At 36.3% G+C, this 26,531-nt stretch overlaps 1 protein-coding gene across 1 annotated transcript in view; it reads left to right on the forward strand.

Moving 5' to 3' along the window:
* LAMA2 (laminin subunit alpha 2) overlaps positions 1-26,531 on the forward strand; it is a 521,547-nt gene that overhangs the window by 387,004 nt on the left and 108,012 nt on the right. Inside the window, exons 33-35 of the mRNA XM_090279831.1 lie at positions 9,646-9,788; positions 13,021-13,119; positions 25,431-25,542. Of these exons, the coding sequence (XP_090135957.1) occupies positions 9,646-9,788; positions 13,021-13,119; positions 25,431-25,542 (354 nt within the window). The remainder of the gene's footprint in view (positions 1-9,645; positions 9,789-13,020; positions 13,120-25,430; positions 25,543-26,531) is intronic.

Here is a 26,531-nt window from a genome sequence, read left to right on the forward strand (position 1 = left end):
ACAAATGAAGAGCAAGTTGGCTTGCTCTTTCTCTCTGTTTTGTTTTGGGTTTTTTTAGCTGCTTTTGGATTTAGTAATGTCATATTGAAAGTACATCAAATACAGTAGTTATGTGATTATTGCATCTTATACAAATTCTAATCTAAAACAGGTCATTTATAAGTTTAGACAGGGACTCTTATGTTATGCTATTCTTTTCCTTGGGGGTATTTACACTGATTATCTTAATTCTTTCTAACAAAGAGGAATACAAAATATTTCAGTTCTTTTATTTCTATATTTATCTATTTTAATGTATATATTAGTGCTAATATTTCTGGTTTTGACATCTTATGTGTGTAACTCTTAATAGCACCTTAATTAGAACTTTTGTTTGTGCTCTAGTTTTGTAAGAGTTACCTCAAAAACTAAGAATGACTTTTTAAATATGCCAACAAATAAAGACTAGATGAATTTGGAAATATAGATTTTTAAGTTATTTTTCTATGTATTTCAAACATCTTTAATGTAACTGTATTACATTGAAAATAAAAATAAATGTCAAAATTGATGGAAGAGAGATTCAATGTAATATATATTTGTATTATCATATTTAGTTAAGGGTGTATACATATTTACTCTTTTCAAGTATAATGGCATATTTTAATGATAATTTAAGTAGGCTTCCAATATAATCCAACTGATTTTAATATTGTTTCCTCATTAAATTATTAACATGATATATTTAATTAGATCATTAATTACTCCTAATGTAAACACTAAACAGTCCTTTAGTTTTAAATCAACAACTTTATTAATTATCCAGAAGTAAACTGAAAATAAAAAAAATTACATTCAATGTGAAGCACTAAATATTTCGATAACATTAAAAATTTGTGAGAGAGAAAATATGGAGTTATTTTCTAAACATTTCTTTTAAAGGGAGTTGTCATTCTGCCCATCAATAACGATGGCTCTAAGTTCTTATTCCGTTGATGATCAATATTTTATATATATTTAAATAAATTTATAGCAAGAAAACTCAGCTCATTTTTTTCCCTGTCACATCTGTGGATTTTAAATCTCTCAGTGTCCCATGTGAAAACAACAAAGTGCCAATCCTCCAGTTACAAGTTATACCAGCCTAATAATGTTCATTTGCATTATTTTTGTTCTACAGGGAAATGTATTTCCAACTGCTATAAATGATATTCAGTTCAGTTACTATATATGGAAAATTTTAATATTCTTCTGGAGGATTATTTAATATCTAGATACCTTTTCTAAAGTGTTTATAATTATTTTATAAATAAACAGTATTTCTTTTATATTTAAAAATATTTACAATAAATATTTTCACTTTGTAAATGATGTATAGATTTTCTTTATGCTGCTCTTAAATTAGTGGTCTCCATTCACTTCTAGGAATGTTGTATCTTTACCTTTCATTAGCTCAACTCTAAGAATTATTACCGAAAGTATCTTCAGATTTTTTTCTCATTTTACAAAATCTCTCCTGTTGTGGGAAAATATGTCATAGTTCTATTATGTTGGCCTTTCCTAGGACTCAGTTACTAATTCTATTTTTGAAATGAGATAATAAAACAATATACAAGTGAGGACTTAACTCTGATTTGTCCTTAGTTCTCTTTTTAATATCTTTCTGTATCCTAAGAATGAATTCATCTGGCATATTTGATCTGCAGGGCCTGTTTTATAATATGTGACTATAGTGGAATTCTACAAGACCCATGGGTGGGAGTGAATGGAGGTAGCATGGTTCAGGCAAGAGAATATATATGTAGTAAGAGAAATGTCAATGAAGAATAAAGATAAAATGTGCTTAAAAATAAAAATTTTTAAATATGTATAATGTCAATATAATAGTTATGATAGAGCTTTATTCATTAAAAACTGTCAAGTGAAGGTCTATCGTCTTCTATGCAAGTGAAAAGACACACTAGCTGGTACTCAGATATTCTTCAATTCGTTTTTGTTTTTTTTCTAATAGAAGTAGTACAGCTCTACAAATGTGTACTTCCCTATGCACATTGGTGATTTCTGAATACACATTTTCTTAAACTTCCCAAATCAGGGCTTCTTCTTAGTAAATTAGGTTAATACAAATCCAATCTCCCCCTTGAACTCTAATTTATAATTTGCATATCATTTTATGAACCTGCCTCTCTAAAATTGGAAAATGAGCAAGAAAACTATTACTTGTTTAATACTAAAGTTTTATATTGTGAAGCAAAGAACTTGGCTTTGTTCATGTCCTATTTTCTATAGGCGAGTCATTAACACAGAACAACTCACATGATATTCAAAATAGATCATGAGTGGCATAGTAAAATACATTACTCTCTTAGAGAACAGAAATCAACGTTAGTAGCCATTGGCAAGATGTTATTCCATAGAGTACCTGAAATAGCATTTTATAAATATCAAATTGATGTTTCCTATTATATTCATTGCATATGAAATATTGGAACTATTATCAGCTTTATTATTTATAATCACAATTTATCTCAAATATGACATTTAAGATGATGTTTTGCTTGCCAATATTGCAAAAGCAATCACAAAGTGTGTTTTTTTACCTGCAACCTAAGGTAAACCTAGCTAAATGTGGTAATCCACCCTAATTCTGTAAAACACATGCCTTCCAGTCACTTGATGAAACCTGAGGTCTGAGCTTTTAACCAAACTTGATACTGATTTGCAGACACACTATCAAGATTATTATTTTTAATAGCCAGTTGCCACCAACGACCTTATCATAATAAGCAGAGACCCTTAACATGTTATCACTGGAACAGCACTGTACTCATAATCAAAGATGACTACTAATGGCAGTTATTGTTTCCTGTATATGAGAATAAGAACGTGGTTCATCACTGTAAAGAAAATGGGACTTTCTATAATAAAAGAAAACCCATCAGTTGACCTCCAGATACTATTTAATCAGCTATGGCTTTGCTCATTGGACATGTGATCTCTCTCTGTCCTGGCCCTTTACCTGCCATCCTCTCTTTGCCCCGACTTCATCCCCAAGTACTAGTTCCTATCCAAAGGCCAGTATGTCTACTTTACTTTTCTACAACTCTAAGCTGTGGCATATTGTTCAAATCCAGGTATCAGAGAAGCTATAAAAGCAACTTTGTGCATCCTGTTTGCACCTTCTCTGCATCTGTTTTGTTAGTAAAAGATGCTTTGAGTTTCTTCTTGTCAACTTCATTAGCATAGGTCCAGGCTAACAATGTTGTGGAAGAGCAAATATTCTGATTCTAGATAATTTTCCTAGTTGTTGGCAATTAGTCTCAGTGGTGTGTCCGTCACACTGAGAAAGCTGTTCCATTAATGGACTGAAGGAGTTGTATAGTTGAATTGTCATGTAGATGAGGCTGATTACAATTTCCTTTATTTTCTATCAGGCTTTATTTCAAGAGAAAACTCCATTTGATTACGATTTTTACTCTGCTAGATTCAGGAAGTTTATTGACCTCACAGAACAATAGAATTACACAACTTTAAATTTGGAAGAAATCTGACAAGATAGTGTAATCATCACCTTCTCTGTTGCGAGGAAGCACACTGTTGTAAAATGGCTCTAACAGCCTTGAATCTTGGCAGGCCCCATACAAGTTGTGTGACATTACTTAACTTTTCTAAACCTTATTTCATCACCTGTAAAATGGAAATAAAATACTACATGCATGTATGCAAAGTACCTAAGCATAATAGATGCTCAAAACATTCTAGATGTTATTATCTCATGGTTATTATTGATAATTTTTTTCAAAGGCATACTATTTTGTGCAGCCCATTCATCTCTGATGAAATATTTAGGTTAGGCTAAATTTTGATTTTCTATAATTATCTCTAATTCTAGACTCTTCAAGTCACTGAAAATGTCTTTTATGGATGTCTTTTTCCCATCTCTTTAAAGTTTATATTTATAGATTCATAAATACCCTAATTGTGACTATTTTTATCTTTAAAATTAAGATATTAATAGTACTTCATAAAATTGCTGTAAACATTAGATAATGGTGGCAAGACACAACATATTGCCTGCTGCGTAGTGAATGTTGTATAGATAAAAGCTATTGTCCATTATGATTTATAGTATTATGAAAGTACCTACTTTTCTGAAAAGCTACAGCATACTGGAACCATTTTGCACTTATTTTTCATATATATTTATGTACAGAATTTTGTTTAGGTAAAATGTATATATAAATATAAGTTTTTAAATTAAAACATACAAATTTATATTGTATATATCATCACTTGGTACGTGAACACCCAAAGCTTACAAAATACCTTTCTCTTTATTGAAAGAAATAACAGGCAAACAAACAAACAAAAAGGCTTCTTAATCAGTTTTAAACCAAATTTTTATTTTAGAAGCTAGCTATTTATATATAAGAATAAGCTGTAAATATATGCTAATCCAAGTTTGTTTTTGAAAGGGAAGGGGAAAAGAGAAACATACGAGTAAATCCATACTCAAGGCACTGTCAATAGCCTTGATGTAGTAGAGTTAAACTAAAACATGCATTTCACGCAAATTTTATCTTCTGTTGGAAATATATATTTACTCATTTTATCCCTATTTGATTAGAGCTGACAATTTATGTACCTTTAGCTAAAATTTGTTAATAGGTTTGGCCTTTTCAAAAGTACTCAATGCACTCATTTCAGCTTCAGCTTCTTTGGTTGGGATGCAGTGTGTGAATTTCCTGGGACAGTAAGCCAGTAGTTATTATGCATGGGGGACTCTTGTGGAAATGCAGTGTTTTGTACTAATTGCTAATGGAAAGATCTGTAATATCAGTTGCATGATTTGCCCCTTACGTGTGCCCAGCTATAATGATCTGAATTTAGTACTGCATTTGTTAATATTAGGTACAAATTTATCCTGACACTTTTATAGGCAAAGCCTCAGAAACATTTAGTCATGTAAAATATAATCATAGTCTTGAAATATTTGCTTTTGCTCCCATGCATTTTAGGAAGGACCTCACTTTGTAATCTTATTTCTATTGCTGTTTAGGAGAATGGTTTAGAGAGGTCTTTTTCTTTTGGGGGGAGGGGGGTCCTGATTATAAGATAAGTGTTAATTTACTCTGGACAGTTACTGCACCCTTATCAAAAATAATTGTTTACATAATGTGAATATTCCATGTCTCTGTACACTCTTCAGATCTTCCCCATCAGAATGAAGTAAATGTGGTTTTCATTTGCATCTCATTTCCAGTGTTTGTTGCCAGACATTTCAGACTTTTTGAGGGCAAATAAAAGTAGCTTGTAGTGTAAGTAAAATATTTTATGTTAGAATAAAATAGCACATCATTATGTAAAGGATGTGTTTCTCCATGTTTTTATCTTATAACTGCATGAACTAGACTTATACAGAAGCTTTGAAAAAATTCCCGTCTCTGTCATATTCATAAGTCTTTCTGACCCATTTGGACAGATGTTAGCGTATTACTTGGAACACATATAGAAGTTCCCCTTCACTTATGGAAATGTGCTTGCACTCTATTCCCCAAAAAGCAAATGCAGAGACTGTAAGACATGGGATAATAATAGACCTTTGGACACAGAGACATAAAACGGAATGTTTGACTCCTTGGAAGAGCAATTAAATACATTTTTATTTCAACAACTGAAGACGAGGAACCAAAACAGATGGGCAGGGGGTGGAATAAATGAGAAAAAAATTAGTATTCGTCGTGCCTCTTGGCATTCTCCTTCACCCATTTACTCTGCAGTCTATTACAGCAAATCAGACCTAGTTCTGTATTACAGTCCCTGATTTCTTCTTGTGGGAAATAAAAACCAAGGAAACTTTTCCCTGGAAACTTCTGGAACTACCAGTAAGGAGCTACTAGCCATACCATTATTGAGGAGCTGACTCAATTCCTTCTTGGAAATAGGTAGGTCATAGATTACAATAAGTTAGAAAACTAACTAGCAAAGGATTCCTGAAGGAGATGCTGCCCTGAAGAATATGGTGAGATATTATATCATCAAGTATCTTTCAAGATCTTGAAATGGAAAAAAGGAGTATTGCTTGCTTACCTCCTGGGAATATCTGTCCAAAATACATCTTCACTAGAAGTCAAATGGAACTTTTTAAAGCATGATGAACTTATTACTAATAATTGTTTTTAACCTATGAATTGCAACCTGTCTCTGTTTTGAATTTACACTCGAGATCACTCATGCAAAATCTGGGAACAGGGGTCAGTTCTCTTATGCTGTCACTCCGAAATTCAGTAGCCTAAGACAACATTGTATATACCCTCAAGATTCTGGAGCTGGCGATTTGAGCTGGGCTCCACTGGGTAATTCTTTTGTTGTCATGCCTGGGGAGTCCCAGGTAGCCTCATTCACATGATGGGCCCTCAGCTGGAATGATTAGGCCTGCTTTTCTCAAGATCAAGTTGCTTCTCTTCCTCAAGGAGGCTAATCTGGGATTGTTTACAAGGCATCAGGATCCAAGAATGTGGAAGCAGAAACTGCAAAATCCCTTGAAGTGGAGGCTCAAGAGTTACACAGTATCTCTGTGACACTGAGTCAGAGTGACTCATAGGGACAACCCAGATTCAAGGGAGGCAAATAGAGTCTACCCCTTCATGGGAGCAGCAGCAAAAAAGTGGTAACCATTTTCACTGCGCCCCAGAAACAAGCATTGCCTGTATTGTTCAGTAACCTGTCTGTGTAGTTCCTTTCCTGATAATGTTTGGCGTCTCTTTGCTTCCCCTCCACCCCTCTGTTCAAATGACTTTCCTGGGTCCAAACTGAATTCCCTCATGAAGGTATTATAGTCACCTCATTGACACTGGTCAGTCTCTGCCTCTTCCATCACAAGAGATTTTTCTCTCTCTAACCATTGTTTTTAATCCTGTTTTCCTGTTCCTCACACATCTGTGTGGTTCTCCATGTCCTAACATTCATTATTATATTCTCACATGCAGACATTTCCTATTTGGCCTCTCTCTTTCTCTGTCTCTCACTCACTCTTCTCCTCCCTCTCCCTCTCCCTCTCTCAGTTCCTTCCTTCTAACTCCCTGGTGATATTCACCAAAATATTCATCAATCGTTTACTATATGGAAGACAGTTTCCTGGGTACTATGGCCCAAGGTAATGAAGGTCCCTTCTCTGGTGGGGCAGAAACAATAATAAAGTAGTAAGATAGCTGCCCCCCACCCCTCCGCCACCATGAGTGCTAAGGTAACAAGACAGAGAGAATTATGTGGAATTTGGGGGACACGGTAACTGCAGGTCATCATGACCTTCCCCTCTGAAGAGGTAATGCCTGAGCACTCGACCTAAGCATCTAGGGACCACATAGGGAGGATGGAGGGAGAGGTGGGCTAGGTCACGGAGACTGCAGGTGAAATGATGTCTTCCTAACCTTTGCTCCTGTTACGACTAAGTGAGCATCCCTAAAGTTGATCATCTGGTCCAGTGTTTCTAAATCCTGGCTGCATGATAAGATCATCTAGAATCTTTAAAAAATACAGATGCCTGGGCCTTCCTTACCATAGACCCATCAAATCACATTCTCCAGAGGTGGGGAGGGGAAGCCCCTGTATTCTATTTTAAAGTCCCCCATATGATTCTAATGTGCAGCCCAAACTGAGAATCATTGACCTACAGCAATACTTTACAAACATTAGCATGCATAGATCACGTGGGAATTATTCTAAAAAGTAGACTCTGATTCACCAGACCCAGGGTGGGTCCAAGATTATACATTTGTAAGAAGTTCCCTGGTGATGCCAATGCTGCTGATCCAGTGTTCTTCCAAGTGTGGTGCACAGACCAGAAGTATCAGTATCAGTAAGGAAAGCACATCCTCAGCTACAGTGTCAAAAACCAGGTGATGCAGCCACCTTTTCAATTAGAAACACTGAGGTATGGTCTAGTCTCTGTGATTTAAAAATGTCCTTCAGATGATGCTGAGACCCATGTAAGTTGGAGAACCAGACTGTGTCCTGGTCTTTAAGAAAAGTTAACTTGGTACCTAATTGTGCTCCAGGTTGTGTTTTCTATAATTGTTTCATGCAGACAGGTCTGTTGACCTGAGAGTGTGAAGCCACAGCGCTCTCCTCCTTTCACTCAGTTTCCATGCAGAGCAAATTCCCTTTCATTCTGGTTAGAAAAGGAAGAGATGCAGCTCTAGTCCAGACTTCAGCTCCTGCCTCCAAAACCCCTTTGTTCACTCAGCTTGCACGGTGCCGGGAGCTTGCAAATTCCCTGCAGGTGATGCTCTATAGTCACAGGTGTCACCTGCAAGGATGTGATTTATGAAAAGCCCTGCTGGGGCAGTTTATTCCCTAAGTAGGGATATAGTAACTCACCTCTAACTGCTTTTCTATCAAAAAAAATCACCCTCTGTACTGCTTCTCTTTGTTTACAAGCTTCCGTTAATGGTTTTCCCTCCATTAGGCAGCTCAGGGGAGTGCTGTTTAGAGAACTAATTGAATTCTTGCCAGTTTTGGGCATGATCCAAAGCTGCTCCAAATCTCCATATTTTCTATTATGTATTTTCCTCTCTTCTAACATATGTATAGTTTTGATACCTCTATCTGAGGAATATAAACTAGAAATTATATGAATGCATATTATGAATATGGCAGGCGATGAGTAAACATTTTTTAGAACTAAGTTGAAATTGAATATGTATATTTTTATCCTCCAAAAGAATCAATATATTTTAATTTTAGAAATTATACTATTTATGAGATTGATTTGATAATGAAGAAACACTCCATTTTTTTCTTCCCCAGCTCTACCACCAGGCCTGCTCCACAACCGCCAAATTTGAACAGTCCCTCTTTCTAATCATTGAAAAGATTATGAGTATGACGTTAGCACTCTTGGTACTTAAAGAATAAATTTCTCTGGGCCTTAGCAATGATTAATCTACTAGACCAGATTATGTTAATCACCAAAGTGGGAATTTGAGGTAGTACATCTGATCATGGGTGATAATGTGCTGAAAGTCTAAACAGGAAGCATTGGCAAATAAGTAAATATGTAAATAAATATCATCATGAGGGGGGAAAACAGAAATTATAAAAAGAAAAATTATCTTTTAAATTTAAAAAAGTCTCAATATATGTCAAGCTAAAAATTTATACAGCTTTTGAAAAGGTAATAAATGAAGCATGTGGAGGCCCAATTGCTGTAGATATCCACAGTGAAATCTAATGTAGCATCTCATACATTTGCACACATATTTAGACTCAGGAGCTTGTTTTTATTCCCTCCTTACAGATTTCCTCTAGACTGCTCTTGTGGAAATTTCTGGTGCATTATGTTGTATTTCAGATCTTACCTCTCCTTTTATACTTCTGCAATACACTTGTTTTCCTCAAAATCCACGTGCTCCTTCTCCCTGGTTCCACAGTTTATATCATCATCAATATTTCAGATGCTGAGTGACAGGCACGTTGGCTCTTCTGTTGTTCTTTTCATCTTGTTTTATCTGTCATTCATTTGAAAGTGTTCATTATCTGAGATAAATAGCATCCTCTTTTCACAGAATTATGCTTGGGCCATACAATATTTCAGACCTGAAATTCTGGAACGTCTGCCTGGGGTGCTTAGCAGAAGTAACTGTTCTCTGCTGTCTATGTTCACAGTTTGCGGGGACGAGTGCACGGGCCTTCTTCTCGGTGACCTGGCCCGCCTGGAGCAGATGGCCATGAGCATCAACCTTACAGGCCCACTGCCAGCTCCGTATAGGACATTGTATGGCCTTGAAAATGTGACCCAGGAGCTAAAGGTATGTTAGGCTAATGACACCAAGAGCCAGGGAAGAGGTGACAGAAGCTTCTTTAATAATTGGAAAATGTTCTTCCCTTTACCTCAAATTCGGAGACTGTCTTAACCAATATTTCTCAGACTTAAGATCTATAATATATAAATTACTATTAAGCAAAAGAGGCCCATGTACCCTTGGTGTTTGGCTTAAATTACTTTTATTATATTATATAAACATGTGCAAACATAAAATCAGGTATAAACTCCTTATACTTATAGCTCCATAAAGTCTAAACAGATTAATTCTTATAAAAGCCTAAAAAAAAAAGTTCAAATTAAAAACATTAAAATAACAAATGATTTTTACTAAAAGCAAGTTGCTGGTTGGAACAAGACTGAGATATGGACTGCTTCCATGCAGGCTTTCACTGGCACGTGCCATGGGGAAACCCCTGCCCCCACCTCTCCACAATTTTGACTAGACAGCCCCTTGCAGGGGGTCCTCAAATGGTATTTGGCATCACTTGACAAGTTCGAATGATTCATGTGCTCAGTCTGTCATGTGATCAAACGTGTGCTGATGTAGGTGCTGGGATCAGGTGGTCTTTCATCTCTCAGGTGCTCTGCCTGGGCTCCAGAAATCCTTATGTTAACATTTTAGTTTTTTGTAAATATAAAAACACAAGTTGAAAATTTTGTGTACTAGGGAACAAGTAGATCTTTGAAAGTACTGTACTTCAATAGGAACTAAATTGAAAAATGATTTTAAAATATTGTTAAAGCTTTCAGAATTTGATGGGCCAAGAGGAAACATTAAGGAAATTGGGGTTCACCTTAGGAAAAAGGATGAAAGGTGCCTATATATACACTGTCGGACAGTCATCAGATCTTTATTGAGAAATTCTGGAATGGCCCAGTACTGCACATGGTTACCTGGGGCTTTACTGACGCCTATAATATAGTCATTACCCTCAGGAAGCTTGGAGTCTATGGTTCAAAAAATAATAATTAAACAACATAATGAGACAATTAGCAAAAGTACATAATTGCCATGTGCTTTATAGAAATTTAACATACAATAAAGTACAAAGATTGGAGAAATGGGTAAGATTCAGGCCATAGAATATGTTATTAACGAGACTATAATTTGTGTTGGAAATTGAAGCATAGACATAAATTTAATACGCAGAGAAATATTGGTGAGGACTGGAGGAAGAAATCTAAGATTTATTTATTAGGCACTGGCAGACAGTCTTCTAGGGAATGTATTTTTTAATTTGGATCATGACCTTTAAGGTAAATATTATCTCTATTTTTCAGAGAAACCAATAATAATGATAGCAAGACTAACTAACATTTATTGATTAATATCTCTGTGATAAGCAATTGACTCGTCTTACAGGGATTATTATACACAAATCTTAAAAAAAAAACTCCAAAAAGTGGGAAAGGTAGGGAAACTGAGGCACGGAGCAGTTACATGTGAGACACAAGGCCCCATGGCCAGTATCTGTAGAGCTAGGATTTGAACAGAGGCAGTGTGACTTTAGCACCTGTGACAATGAAGCCACCTTTGCAAATCTCAGAGAGAAAATAACTTGCCTTGGAGCAATCAGTTCGCCCCAGATGAGGTCTCCCTGACCTCAGGCCCATACATACCTTTGCCACCGGAAATAAGACAGCCACATAAGCAGAGGCAGGTGTCAATCAACAAGGCCTGTCTGACAGACATTAGAAGTCAGTAAAAGATAATGCTGGAGACCTTAGCTGGGCAGGGTGATAAGAAGGACAACCTTGAAAGCCATGCAGAAGGATCTGAGTTTACTTTGTTGGCCCAGTATTCAGGAATGGGAAGTTTTAATAGAGAAGATGCTGATCAGTTATTTTCCTTATACATGGGGTGAATAAAAAAAATTAAACTAGAAAAGCAAATACATATTTTTTAAAATAATATGTTGTGGATGAATCACTTAAAGGGCCCTGTGAAAGAGGTCTTGATCTGTGCTCAGGATCTGAACCAAGGGATTTATTTAGTCACCTACTTCCTTAAGGCTGGATACTTGTCAAAATGACCTTGATTTTCCTTAAATTCCAGCTTTTAAAAAATTCTGTGTTTGTGTTTTCTTCTATAATTCACTTAATACCTGCATACTTGACATCCCATTTTGATATATTTAAACCTTAAGCACGTTATTCACCCTCTTTATTTAGTTCCTTGGTCTGTGTTAATGCTCCCTGGGTTCCAGCCAGAGACTACCAGGAACACACATGGTGATAGTCCGAAGTTGGTTTACTAACTTGTCACGATGGAGGGACACTGCACACCGTAGGAAATTTTGGGTGTCTCAATAAGAAAGCATTAGAAATAACTTACTAGTTTTGGGCCAGGCAATTTGAGGTAGGTTCAAGGGAGTAGGAGTTTGTGCTGGATTGGGTGCTATGAGGAAGTGGAAGTGATCCCGTAATCGAGTATTATAATGAATCTTATCTAGAAGAAGGGAAGGACAAAGGGAGGCTAAAGCCACCATTAGGAAGGAGGCTGTGGTCACTCACGTCAGTCAGAAAATGGAATTTGGGTGTTTTTGTGGTCTGGACAGAGACCATGGTTTTGCCTGTGCTCAGACAAGATTATGGAGTGGTCTTCTTCTGTTCCATTCATCACTGTCACAGAGGGCCCCTGTCTAGCGTTAGTGTTCTGTGAGATTGATTATGTTCAATAGGAGAAGAAAATGCTCCTACCAACACCTGAGGTCAGCCCAGTTAGGTGGTGCCTGGCCAGTTCGCCCTGCCAGGGACTCTGTTCCCTTTCTAACCTGCAAATGGAATCTCTGTTGATTTGAAATATGAGCCTTAAAGAATCAGCCTTCATCTGGACCTGCCCCTTTCCTGTCTGTGTGACCCTGTATACGTTTTTAACTCTCTTCAAGCCAGTTTCCTCATACACAAAATGGAATAACATTTAGCTCATAGAATTGTCATAAGAATTAAGTGAAAAAACCACAATAAAACAAAAAAAACTGGAACTAAGCAATGTCTCAGTAAATTACTGCAATTTGTATCATTTGCCAGAATATTCCACGCAGCTCTTTGCATATATGTGCCCAATTGAAATGCTTGCTTTCTCTTTCCTTCAAAGGTGAGAAGACTAAGGTTCTTTTGTATAGAAAGGAAAAATGTGTTCTGTTCAATGTTCAAGCTCATGATCCCTGCCAAAACATTTACTGAAATGTATAAATAAATGCAATCTTTTTCAGCACTTGCTCTCACCTCAGAGGGCCCCAGAGAGACTCATTGAGTTGGCAGAGGGCGATCTGAACACGCTCATGACGGAAATGAATGAGCTTCTGACCAGGGTAAGTCGGCAAAATCCAAAATATTCTTGAAGCAGATAGATCATGTAAGTTAAGGAAAATTACTTCAAATTTCTGAAATGCAAATCTTGTTCTTCTGAATTCCCATTTTTGGTTCATGAAATAGATGTATTTTTGATTTGCTACTTCTGCCTCAAATAAAATCTGAGAACCCAGTAACACAAAACAGTTGGAATACTTGTGAAGCATCAAGAACAATGCTTAAAAATACCAGAATGACAGAATTTTTGAAAACTCTATCTAGTAGCCTTTATGCTACAGTTTTCATCACTTCTGAATTCTAAAGAACTCTCTTTGCCTATGTAAGGAAAAAAGAAAAACAAATGAAAATACTTGTGGTCTCTTTGATCTCTTCATGGGATTTTTGCATTTGTATAGAAATGCAGTCTATATCAGTATTCCCACACAAAAGAGGAAATCTTTTTTATTGTGAAAATTCAAAGCATTCAAGACACTTTTTAGAATCAGAATGTAAAGTCCATGTTGCATTGAACAGGCTTTTAAAGAAATTGGGAGTTTTCTTAAAATTTCAAAACTGCAAGAGGGTTAAGGTTCTTTTTGCGGGGACAGAATGAATAAAACAACATAAAGTCCGCCATCTTGTGGCTGGAAAAATGCATCAACAGGAAAACTGGCCTGTAAATTAGGGATCCAGTTTGATTATCTAAGAGCATTAAATGTCAAAGAATATTAGAGTAACAAGGTTATTACAGATTATTTAGCACATTTTTTTTTTAAAGAGACACCTCAGGCCATACAGTGAAGTATATTATTAATTACCATACATACAGTTCTCTAAACCCAGGGACCTAAACAGGCCCAGTCCCTGACTTCCCACTGACCCTGTACTGTTTCCACCTCACCTGATGCTGGTTTAGGGAAATTTCCACAGTAAAATCCAATGGGCTTCTGAATACAGAATGCTGAACAATGGCCCTGATGTTACAAATAGCATACTAAACTTTCCCATAATCTCGTTCGAGCAATGCGGAATGTACAAATGCAAAATAGAGTTTCTTGCCAAATGTAGTTAGACGTTAATTAGAGTAATGAATGGATTTATCTCGTACTGATTGAATATTTAATAATTTTGTATTTGTCATGAGAATACAACTAAATAAGAAATTTTTAACAGATCTTATCACAGTAAACTCAATGCAGCAAGCACATAAGAATGTCCACCACATACGAAACCCAGGCTAGGTGCTGGCAGATGAAAGATACAAAGAAGGCTCAGTCTCTTTCTTCAAGGAGCTTGCAACGTTGTACATGTGTGTGTTGTGTACTAAAGCATTTAGATATGTGGGACAACTGCAAGTAAATAACAATACAACTTGAGATAAAATAAACAAATGTACCTGGGAAATACATATATATGGAATAATTCAGTCTTGATAAAGGTGATTTGAAAAAATTCCCTGAAACAGGTGACATTTTATTCAATATTGAGTTAATATTTATTAGGGGTCTTCCATGCTCTAGACACTAAGACAGGATGACAGATGCTGGGAGTGGAGGTATAAGCAAAACTGACACAGTCATTGCCTTCGCTGAGCTGATGACAGTCTAATGATCTGAGCATAGAGACACAGGAAATAATTTCACTAGGAGAACCAGACCTTCCTGTGGCTTAGCCTTCATCCTTGCATCCTTCTAGTAGACTGTCCCATACTAAAGTTTAAAAATAGACATTGTATTTCAGAAGTTTAATTTTCAAACAAAACTGATTGAAAAATACCCAAAGTTTCCATGTACCCCCTGCCCATACACAAGCACAGCCTCCTCATTATCAACAGCCCTCACCAGAATGGCCCAACTGTGTACCACAGAAGAACCTGCGTTGACAAATCATTACGAATGGTAATGTTCCTAGTTTACTTTAGGGTTCATTCTTGGTGTTGTACATTCTATGGGTTTTAACAAATGCTTAATGACATGGCTCTACCATTATAGTGTCATAGAATAGTTCACTGACCCAAAAATCCTCTATTCTCCCTCTCTCCTCCCTAGCCCCTGACGACCAATGATCTTTTTACTGTCTCTAGTTTTCCTTCCTAGAGTACAGTGGGAATTACATAGTTTGTAATTACATAGTTTTAGATTAGCTTATTTCTCTTAGTAACAATACATTTAAGGTTCCTCCGTGTCTTTTCACGGTTCATAGCTCAATCTTTTTTAGCACTGAGTAATATTTTTCCATTGTCTGAATGTGCCAGAGTTTATTTATCAATATACCTACTGAAATATTTGGCAATATGAATAAAGCCACTATCAACATCCAGGTACATAAGTTTTCAATTCATCTGTGTAATTACCAGGAAGCACTCTTGCTAGACCATGTGGTAAGAGTATATTTAGTCTTGTAAGAGATCATCAACCTGTCTTTCAAAGTAGTAGTACCATTTTCCATTCCCACTAGCAACATTTGATGTTGTCCATGTCTCGGATTTTGGCCATTTTAATAGGTGCATAGCAGTATCGCATCATTGTGTTAATTCAGTTCCCTAGTGAGATGTAATGTTAAGCATCTTTTTATATGCTTACTTGCCATCTATATATCTACTTTGGTGCCTGTTGTCTGTTCAGGTCTTGCTGTGGACAAATGTTTGTGTCCCTTCAAAAATACCTCTGTTCAAATCCTAAGCCCCAAGTTGATGATATTAGTAGGTGAGGCCTTCAGGAGGTGACTAGATCATGAGGGTGGAGTCCTCATGAATGGAATTAGTGCCCTTACAAAAGGGACTCCAGAGAGACTCTTTGACCCCTCCTTGCCTTGTGAGGACACAGTAAATAGGTGCTGTCTGTGAGCCAGGAAATAGGCCCTCATCAGACACCTAATCTGCTAGGGAGATTGATTTTATACTGCCCAATCTCCAAAACTGAGAAATAAATTTCTGTTGTTTATCAACTATCAGGTATATGGAATTTTATTATAGCAGCCCAAATGCACCAAGACAAGGCTCTTCTGATTTTTTATTTAGGTTGTTTGTTTCCTTATTAACTTCTAAGAGTTCTTTGTGTATTTTGGATAAGTCCTTAAGCATGTCTTTTGCAAATATTTCCCCCTAGTCTGTGGCTTGCTTTCTCATTCTCTTAACAGTGTCTTTCGCAGCACATGAGTTTTTAATTTTAATGAAGTCCAACTTATTATTTCCTTCATGGATCACACCTTTGGTATTGTATCTAAAAAGTCATCACCATACCCAAAATCATCTAGATTTTATTCCTACATTATCTTGGAGTTTTATATTTTTTATTTACATACATAGTTTTGCATTTTATATTTATGATACAATTTGAATTAATTTCAATATTACTGTAGTTTAACTAAATGTTTTATTTTAGAATAGTTTTAGATTTACAGAAGAATTGGAAGATAGTATAGAAATTTCCCATATGCCCCACACTGTTTCACCTCCTGTTAATATATTAGTATGGTATAGCTATTACAACTAGTGAACTAATATTGACTCATTATTATTAACTAAAGACTATTTCATTCAGATTTCTTCAGTTTTTACATCATGTCCTTTTATTGTTCCAAGATCCCATCCAGGATACTACATTATACATAATCATCATGTCTTCTTGGGCTGTGTGTCCTCTAGACAGTGACAGTTTCTCAGGCTTTTCCTGTTTTTGATGATTTTGACAGTTTTGTTAAGTTCGTGTATTTCATAGTATGTCCCTCAATTGAGGTTAGTGTCATATTTTTCTCATGATGAGAATAGAGTTATGGGTTTATTGTGAAAAAGACTGCAGAAGAAAAAATATTATTTTTATCACATCATATTAAGTCCCATGCAATCAATATGTCATTACTATTGATGTTGATCCTGATCACCTGGTTGAGGTACTGTTTGCCAGATTTCTGCACTGCAAAATTACTCTTTTTTCCCTTTTCCATATTCCAACACCATTTTTATTTGCCCATTCTTCAGATTTTATAACACAAAAGCCTAGAAATAAGACTGCTGAAAGCAAAGATCTCCCTGATGAAGTAAGTGGGGAGGAAATAGAAATTTTCTCTTATTAATTAACCTGTTCCTACCACATGTATAATTATAAACATAACTGTCATGGAGACCTTAAATACTCAATTCATTCTTTTCGTGTGTTCAAGCTACATGATAATGAAAAGATGAATTGATACACATGGAATCCTAACTAGAGAGTTAGCTTACTTAAATATCTAATAATATCAGAGTAAGATCACTAATACTTTTAACAAACAGCTATGAATCACCCAGCAATTGGACCAGAACAGGAGAAGTGCAGTGGCCATGACTTTCTATTACCCATAGCTACGTTAGGAGACAACTTCTTAAACTAGGACTGCACATTGGGATTACCTTGTGCCAGGTCTCACCCCCAAAGGTTGTGACGTCACTGGTCTGAGGTGCAGTATGAGCACTGGGACTTTCAGTAGCTCTCCAGATGGTTCTGATGCCAGGCAAGGCTGAGAACTACTGTGAGCCCATAACCACCTGATGGCTCCAGCTCCCTTCTCTCTGGGAAGCGCTTTCACTGGTGCAGCCGGTTTTCGGATGCCCCCTTTCCTCTGCTCTGTTGGCTGACCAGTAGCTGTAGGACTAACACATTCTTTACATCCGTTAAAGCATTTGGCGAGGCTCATCCTGCATCTGGTGTGGGAGCTGCCCCCTCCCCTTTAAGTATGTACATATTTTGTGTTCATTTTTTTCATGGATCACTTTAGTTCTTTAATAGCCATTGATAAAGAAAATATTTCTCTCCAAAACAGACATTTTAACATGTATTTTATATACTTTAGTTCATGTTTTAATATTACATAAGCAAAATATGACATAATCAGATATCTTATTCAATGTATTTTGATTTACTGTCGTTTTATTTCCCTATTGGAATATAAGTTCCCTAAATATGGGAATCATATTTAATATATTCAAGCTGTCCTACAATACACGTGGAATGTTGAAATACTTTTTGATGACAACCCATATACCTCTGCTACTACCCTCAGCTCTTTCTTCTGTTTCACAGCCAAATTTTTGAAGATTTAGAGACAGTTCTGCATTCACTTCTCACTCCACTGCAGTATAGATTTCCACTTCCAGCATGCTACTAAAACTATTTCCATGAGATAACCAAGTGACAACTTGGTCACTAAATCCAACGGAAACTTTATTTTGCTTGAACTCCCTGTAACAATTGCAACTTCTAATATTCATTCCATCTTGACAAACTCCTTTCTCTGTTTCTTTCTAGATTCTCTAACCTTTCATTCTCAGCCTCTTTTTCTGCCCATCACTTCGAGTTGGTTTTCTTGAGATCCAGTCAGCGGTCCACATCTCCTTTCATTTTTGAAACTCTTTCTTTAGGCTTCAGTTGCCATGTATACGCTGTTGATTCAAAACTCTGTGTTTTCAAGATAGATTTCATTCTTCTTCTTCTGTCCTATGTCCCTAACTACTAACTGGACATCTGAATTTAAACTCATCACCTTCCTCTCAAAACTCATACTTTCTCCTAAAGCACCTCAGTGAATTTTCCTCCACTGTATCTCCCAAAACAAAAATCAATGGGTTTCCCTTCACTTTACCCTTTTCTTCACCCTCAGCCCAATTCATTTCTCTTCTGTGACCTCTGTCTCCAAGCCTTATTCAACTCCAACCAACTAATGGTCATATGGCAAAGCAAAAAAATTTTTATTGATTGATTTTTAGAAAGTGACAGTGAGAGAGAGAGAGAGAGAGAGAGAGAGAGAGAGAGAGAGAGAGAGAGAGAGAGAGGAAACATCAATTTGTTGTTACACTTACTTATGCATTCATTGGTTGATTGTTATATGCCCTGATGAAGAATCAAACCTGCAATCTTGGTGTATTGGGATTATGATCTAACCAACTGAGTTACTTGGCCAAAGCCCAGAACAAACTTTTGAAATCACTGATCTGATCATGTCACTTTCCTTCAAATTCTACAATGGCTCTCCATTTGTTTAGGATGGCAGGTGATGCTCTCCCATTGTAATCTGACTCTAACTTAATGCCCCAGCCTCATCACTCCCCCAACTCATTGTCTGGCTACCTGAACCCTGATGCATTTAACACACAAGCCAGAACCCTACAAATCCACCTTGATGCCTTGTTCTTCCTCATTGACATCCTACTTCTCTAACACATTACCAAATGTACTGGGTTCCACTTCTGTGATCTCATCTCCATACCCCATTCCCATCCACTCTCCATAATCTTTAATTCAGGGTTACCACATTAGCTTTCCAGCTGGTCCTTCCACTTTTATTGTCCTCCCAGTTGGTCCTCCACAGTGTAGCCAGGATGCACTTTTGCTATTCCATGTTTGATTATGCCACCCTTGCACTTAAACTTTTCCCCCTGACTTCCCATTGCTCAGAGATAAAGTCCAAAACCATCCCTTTGGTCACACCTCCGCCCCTGTGCCCTGGCCATCTGCTCTCTAGCCTTGCTATCTACCCTTCGGTTACCTCATCCCACCACACATCCTTTCCACACAGATTTTGTTTGGCCTTGAAGTAAATCACCTCCCCCTACATCTTGTTTCCTCCTGTTAGTTCCATTTTACCTTTCAAACCTTAGCTCATGGAAGCCTGCCTTAAGACAGCCTTCTGTGACATTCTAGGTGTGATGAGATTTCTTCTGTAATTGTCTTATACCACTATTTTTTTCTTCAGTTTGTAATTTCAAATTTATTTTCATGATCATTGGACAAATACCTTTCTGCCCCATGAGACCGTAAGCTCCAACTGGACAGGGAGTGTGTCTTTTATTTCTCACCACACTATCACTAGTACCGTGTACATAGTATGTGCACAGTCAATATTTTCTTAATTAACTAATTAAGTAATTGTGAATAATTTAAATAATAGTATTTGAATAAATCAGATGAAAGAGAAATCCAAAATAAGTACTGATTATGAATTTCTCTAAAATGTACTAAAATTGAAATATATGTATAATTCTATTAATAGGATATTTTTATTTCTTTAATAAACATTTCTTAAATGTTTATAGTCTGTAAGAGGAGAATATTACTATGTGTTAGGCTGAACTATATAAAATATCAAAGTTTAGCTTTATCTACATTGTCTTTTACTGCCTATGTAAAATTTAAAAATCAAATTTAAATGAAGATTAAGCATTTCCAAAATAATGAAATTATTTTTAATGGTTTAAGTGCCAACAGTATTATATGTTTATAAGGCCTTGCTTGTAGTTTTAAAAGGTGTAAGTTGCTAAGAACCTCTTTTTAACATTTCTGCAATTATATTTTAACAGAAAGAGAAAGGGGGAGAGAATGTATGACAGATTATACTTGTTTGGTTTGGAACTTTCAAAATTAACACGTGCAATATTTAGGGGAAAATTCCACGTAGAACTGACTTATTACCATTCTACAGGGTCAGTTGGGTGCTTCCTGTCTCTTTCTTTGTGTGTCTGTTCTAACAGCACACCTGAGGAATACTTCACTGACAGATATAAAGAACAGGAAGTGTTTGAAGACGATGCTTGAAAATATCATATGAATGATTAGATCTGAAATTTAATTTTAGCCGAAAGCCATATTAATTCTGCAAATGCAAAGGTGGATGGCATCTGAGCAATGCTGTCTATTCAGTAGTTAGCTTTATTCCATTAGATTCTAGTTTTAACATAAAGAAAGCAGAATATGAGAGACATTGGTAATATCCAACCAAGAAAATTATGTGCAGATTTCAAGAGGCACAGTGAGAACTGCTTGAGCTAAGCAAGAAAGTAACAGCCACATTGTTCAGAAGTAAATGAATGTGTGCCTAACGGTAATGCATGCTGCCTAGATATAAATACTTTAGAAAAAGAAAAAATAAAATAAAAGGAAAACATACCTATTTGTGTGAACTTGAATGTAAAGAAAACGAGGTAATCAAAAGTTAATAAAGATACATACAAGGTACTGCATAAGGCACCATTTACGAAGGAGCACTAGAAAGATTACAGGACAGAGGTAAGAGGATGTAAAAATAAGAAAATTAAAGATAGAGAATGAAAGGAAGATTGTACAACATATTAGGATAAATGAGAAGACATTTCTCAAATACTCAAAGAACAAGATAATAGTGAATAAGAGGGAAATGATTAAGGGATGGGGATGGTAATTTAATAAAACACAAGAAGAGCCAAACTGTACCAGACAGATAGCTCCCATCATGCACTATTTACATTCATCTGGAACATTTTCAATAGCCTATCATGGGGAAACTGATTTTTGTGAATTTTACTCTTCCAGTGATACCACTACCTGTCACCACTCCCCATAGGTGACAGTGCATTTGCCACAGGTTTTTTGGGGGGAGTCTCTCATGGGCGGTTTTGATCAGGGTGACCCTTCAACTTAATTACTGTGTAATGAGACATGATATTTAAAAATATATCAATATGCTGTTCTGATATAATTTTTTAAATATTACTTTAATTAATAATTAATAAGTAAATGTTAATTTACTTAAACCAGAAGCTTATGCACATAAAGTTATGCCTAAGTTGCAGCACTGTCCCTCTTCCCACCCAGAATGTTCAGGTTTTTTCTCTGTTTTCCTAGTCTTCCTGGATGTTTGATACAGACAGAATATAAAGCTGTGAGACAGAAAAATTGTCTTTTGTCCTCAATTCCCTACAAGTGTAAGTTTAGATAAGTCATTTAACCCCTCGTATCTTCATTTTCACCAGGATAAAACTAGGGCTCATACCCTCGGTGTCTCTCTAAAGGCAGGAAGAGTAAATGAGACACAAGAGGGTATTGTGAGCCCTTCTGAACACACATATCAATCTGGGTACAGCTGAGCCTGACTGTGAAACCCATCTTTTAGAGTGCTAATACCACAAGTGAGTACCTTCTGGTGCCAGGCACCTCACATCCTCTCCTCTCCTAGAGAGGCAGATGTTCTTATCTGTGCAGAGGAAAGGTCACCTCCCTCCTCAGGAAGCACCGTGCTGGCCCTGATCAGTTCTGCCCGCCTGCACCCTCTGACCCCACCTGCCCCAGCATGGTACTTGGTGTGTAATCACAGGCTAGTTTTGAATTACCAAGAATCCAACTAGAATGCAGTGAGCTGGAACCTGAAGTCTCTCAGGCCTGGCTCTCCTCCTAAGCACTCAGCCACAGCTCTTGAGCAGCAGCTTCCTATGAGGCTCTGAAAAAGTCCCAGAAAACTGCCCAGCCACCCCAATTCACTGGCAAGCATAGCCCCAGGCATATGGCCAGTTTGAATGACATTGAGAAGGCATATCCGGAGAGTGCCATCCCCCAGAGATGAAGATTAGATAGATGTAGCAAAACACCTAACAAAGTAATTACTCAAAATAGTCATTATCATTGTTTGTTTGTTTGTTTGATTTTAATATCTAAGAAAGGAGAGCAAGTGTAAAATAGGATAGCTTCAGGGATCTCAAAGGCTGGATTTATTTTGGATAATTGGAGAAGAGTTAAGGAGCAATAATATGAACAAAAGCTTTCTCCAGGAATGTTCATAGAAAGGTAGGCAATAAAGATGGTAATAAGGTTGGCAAGATTAGTTAAGAAATTGTTGTTAAGTTGGTATATTTAACAACATTCATTCCATATTTGCTATAAGGCAAGCGTTATACTAGGACCTGAATACAAAGTGATGAGAAAAACAAATCAAGTTCTTGCCCTCTATGAGTTTACTGTACCATCAAGGAGGTAGCCAATAAATGCGAAGTCGACACATAAATAAGCAGTTCTACAATGCACAGTGCCATGAAGGAAGTGTTTTGCTGCAGGAAGTGCAGAAACCTAGATAGGTGCCCAGCAAATAGCCATACCGTGAAAAGATGTTTATGAAACGGAAAGCTAATGGATGACAAGGATCCAGTCACTGAAAGTATAGAGGAAAAGCTCATTCCAGGCAGACAACAGGATACAAGAAGGCCCTAAGAAGGGAAGAGTTAGACACATGTCATATACTAAAAAGAAGCCAGGGAGGTTGATTGCCAAGGGTCTTAGTCATAACTCTTTTAATTTGTTTCTTAGCATAGGTCATGTAAAAATCTTGACATCTTAATGTTGGAGTATATACTCACATAGTCGGTACTGAGTTTGTTAATGATGCTTCTCATACCTTACAATATAAATTAATTAGGTAAGTAGAAGTCAAAGCAATAAATGCTATCTCAATTATCCAGAATTTAAAAGGGAAGGTGGAGAGATATACGTTGATTTTCAAAAAATTTGATGCTTTTGCCCTGACTGGTGTGGCTCAGTGGGTTGGGAGTCATGTCGCAAATTGAGAAGTCGCCAGTTTGATTCCTGGTCAAGGCCCACCAGCATTGTCTCTAGATCTTCCCCACACACATCTATGTTTCTCTCCCTCTCGTTCTCTATCCTCTCCCCTCCCCCATCTCTAAAAATAAATAAATAAATTTTTAAAAATTTGATGCTTTGAATTATTAAGAATTGTTAAGCTTAAAGGTATGAATATTTATGTAAATTATGATCTCTTGGTAATATAGGTAAGATATTGAAAAAGAAAAATGTTATGTTCAAATGATAATGTACATTTTGTCAGTAGTGAGAGATACTAGTGCTGGTGATACATTAATTCTTATGATAAGATACTGAAAGATGATCATAATGTAGATCAAGTCCCATATTACAGTGGACTGTGACATGTGAAAATAGGAGTGATGTCATAGAGCACAGTCAAGTCCAGACTAGGCAAGCATCCAAAGCAGGTTAGACAACCAAACTCTTAAACTGTTGACCTTAGTAATTCAAAAGCAACGTTTAAAAAATTTCACATCCATATGTATGTGTGCTGTGGATATATAAGAAGTTATTTGACTCATCTGAGCTTTAAATCTAAGTTAAAATAATTTCATTATTAGTATTTTAGGAGTTAATCCAGAGCATTCTAATACATTAGCTAACACCCTCCAGATCATTGTGTATATATACTGTAAACTGTAAAGGAGAATTTTAAAAGCTTCCAATGGATTCTTATCCTTTCATCTTTTTATTTGTGGTAGTAACACTTGCAGGTTGAGAAGATGATAATAGTTGAACTTTACAGACTACCTTTTATGCAAACTTTGAGACTTCCATGAATTAAACTTCTTAGTGTCCCTGGGAAATCACAAAATGCAATACAATTTCTGTAGCATCTCTAACCATGTTCTGTGCTGGCCAGATATTTAGTTCTATTTCAAGTTCTATTTCAAATCCACTTTTATGTTAAAAATGTAGATTCTTTGAGCATCTAGACTGCAAACACCCTGGTATTAATAACCTTGCCAACTTGGACCTTATTCAAATTATTTTGAGGCAGTTTGTGATTCTTCTAATCATTATCTATAGTTAGATTATCCTGATCTTTTTATTTAAAAATAAGTCATATTTACTAGCATATGCATACACACACAAAAAAAGAAATGTAAACCTATTTTAAGTTGTTCTAAACCTTGTAGTATCTTTTAAGAAAATTTTAATGTTACACATGCCATTTTTATGTGACTAAATATGGTATATCTTAACTATGGACATGTGAAACTTATTCCATTGTGCCTAAATGGTATCTTCAATGTGAATAAAGGTGAAACTATGCCAATTCTCTGTGGGAGGTGAGGCTGTTTGGGGGTTCTGTTTTATTTTGTTGACAATAATGTATGGTTCTGTGATTAACATCTACCTTTTGTAGGGATGACATATGGGAAAACTTAGCATTTATTCTTCTTTAATGTTTTACTGGCATCTTTAGAGTGTTATAAAACAAGCATTTACTACTTAGTAGCTAAGCATTTCCCCCTCTTTGTTTCTTTAATTAACGTATTGATCTAAACCCAATCTATAGGACCAAGCATATTGAGACAGAATGCCTATTGCCTCTGTCATTGCTACACTCCACACTTTTCCAGGAAATAAAATATAGACAAAACTGCAATATGTGCAGACTGAAGAATTCATTAAAGAGTTTTGACAACAGTACCTCAGAGATATTTCAAAAAGAATTGTTATTTTATCATTTCCTCAGTGCCAATGCATGTAACGAGGACTTTAAAAAGACCAGATACAATTCTCTGATTTCCATTTAATGGAAGAAGTAATAAAGTTTAATTGTATACTTGAGCGCAGGGCATCACTTCCAGTACACCTAATCAATAATTCATCAATTGCCTTTGGCTCAAAGTAATATTTGAAAGAAAATGTAGCCAGTGGGAATTTCTCTAACAGTAGCTTCATCATCTTTATTAATTATGCTTTTCCCGAATTTGGATCATTAGGCTACCAAAGTGACAGCAGATGGTGAGCAAACGGGACAAGATGCTGAAAGGACCAACACAAGAGCAAACTCCTTAGGAGAATTCATTAAGGAACTTGTCCGGGATGCAGAAGGTATTACAAAACTCACAATTCAGTCATTATTTCTCCTGACAGAAAACTAGAAAAAGGGACTACAAGGACTGGAATTTCTCTAAGAGATATCCCCTCTAAACTTGAGAGTTGGAATTTTAAAAGTATTATTTTGGCCAAGTTATTCAAGGGCATCATCTGTTGAGAACTTACAACCTAGAGGGTTAAGTTAGTGAAAACAACCAGTAAATTAGTAATTATGAGTGTAGAATAGCAGTAGATTGAATATATTCTTTAAGAATGCTTCCAATTTTAAGGAATGGCTATTATGATTAAATAACTAATGGGCAACTTATGATTTGTTATTGTTTGTATTCAAATCTAGTTAAAAGATGTTTAATTTTTAAGGCTAATTTTACCTATCTACTTGGTACATTAAAGCAGCACTTGGATTTCTCCCAGTGCCTTCTAAACATTTGGGACTGGTTTTAATGAACATCCGCTGCTTGGGATTTGGAGGTGCTACCTCATCAGAAGCTGTACTGCACTTAGCCCACAGCTCTCTAGGGGTTAGTTCTTGACACCTGCCAATCCGATTGAGAATCAAAGTGGAAACAATCTTTGGGCAAAAGCCCAGATAAAGAAACTCTTAATGAAAATAGGTAAAAAAAAAAAAAAAGCAAAAACAACAACAGCAACAAAAAACCCGCCATTTCTTAAATATCTATTAATATATAATAAACATACTTTCATGTTAAGAAAGTAAGAAAAAGGGTTTGGGTTTTTTGTTTGTTTGTTTTGTTGTTGTTTCATTTTTAAAAAGTGAAATGTTTTTGTTACCCTACAACGTTATACATTTTATTTAGTTTGCTTTGTAATATAGCCAAATAAGTCACGATATGAGACAGAACTTCAAGGCAGATCCTGACAGGTAATTCTTAGGAATCACCCGCCAAGAAGAGACAGAAAGTCCCCAAAATTCCCCACTACAAGAAGCAACAGAATTTTAATCTGAGGCACAATCAACATGT

The sequence above is a fragment of the Furipterus horrens genome, unplaced genomic scaffold (assembly GCF_987537825.1).
Source record: "Furipterus horrens unplaced genomic scaffold, mFurHor1.1.pri manual_scaffold_6, whole genome shotgun sequence".
NCBI lineage: Eukaryota > Metazoa > Chordata > Mammalia > Chiroptera > Furipteridae > Furipterus > Furipterus horrens.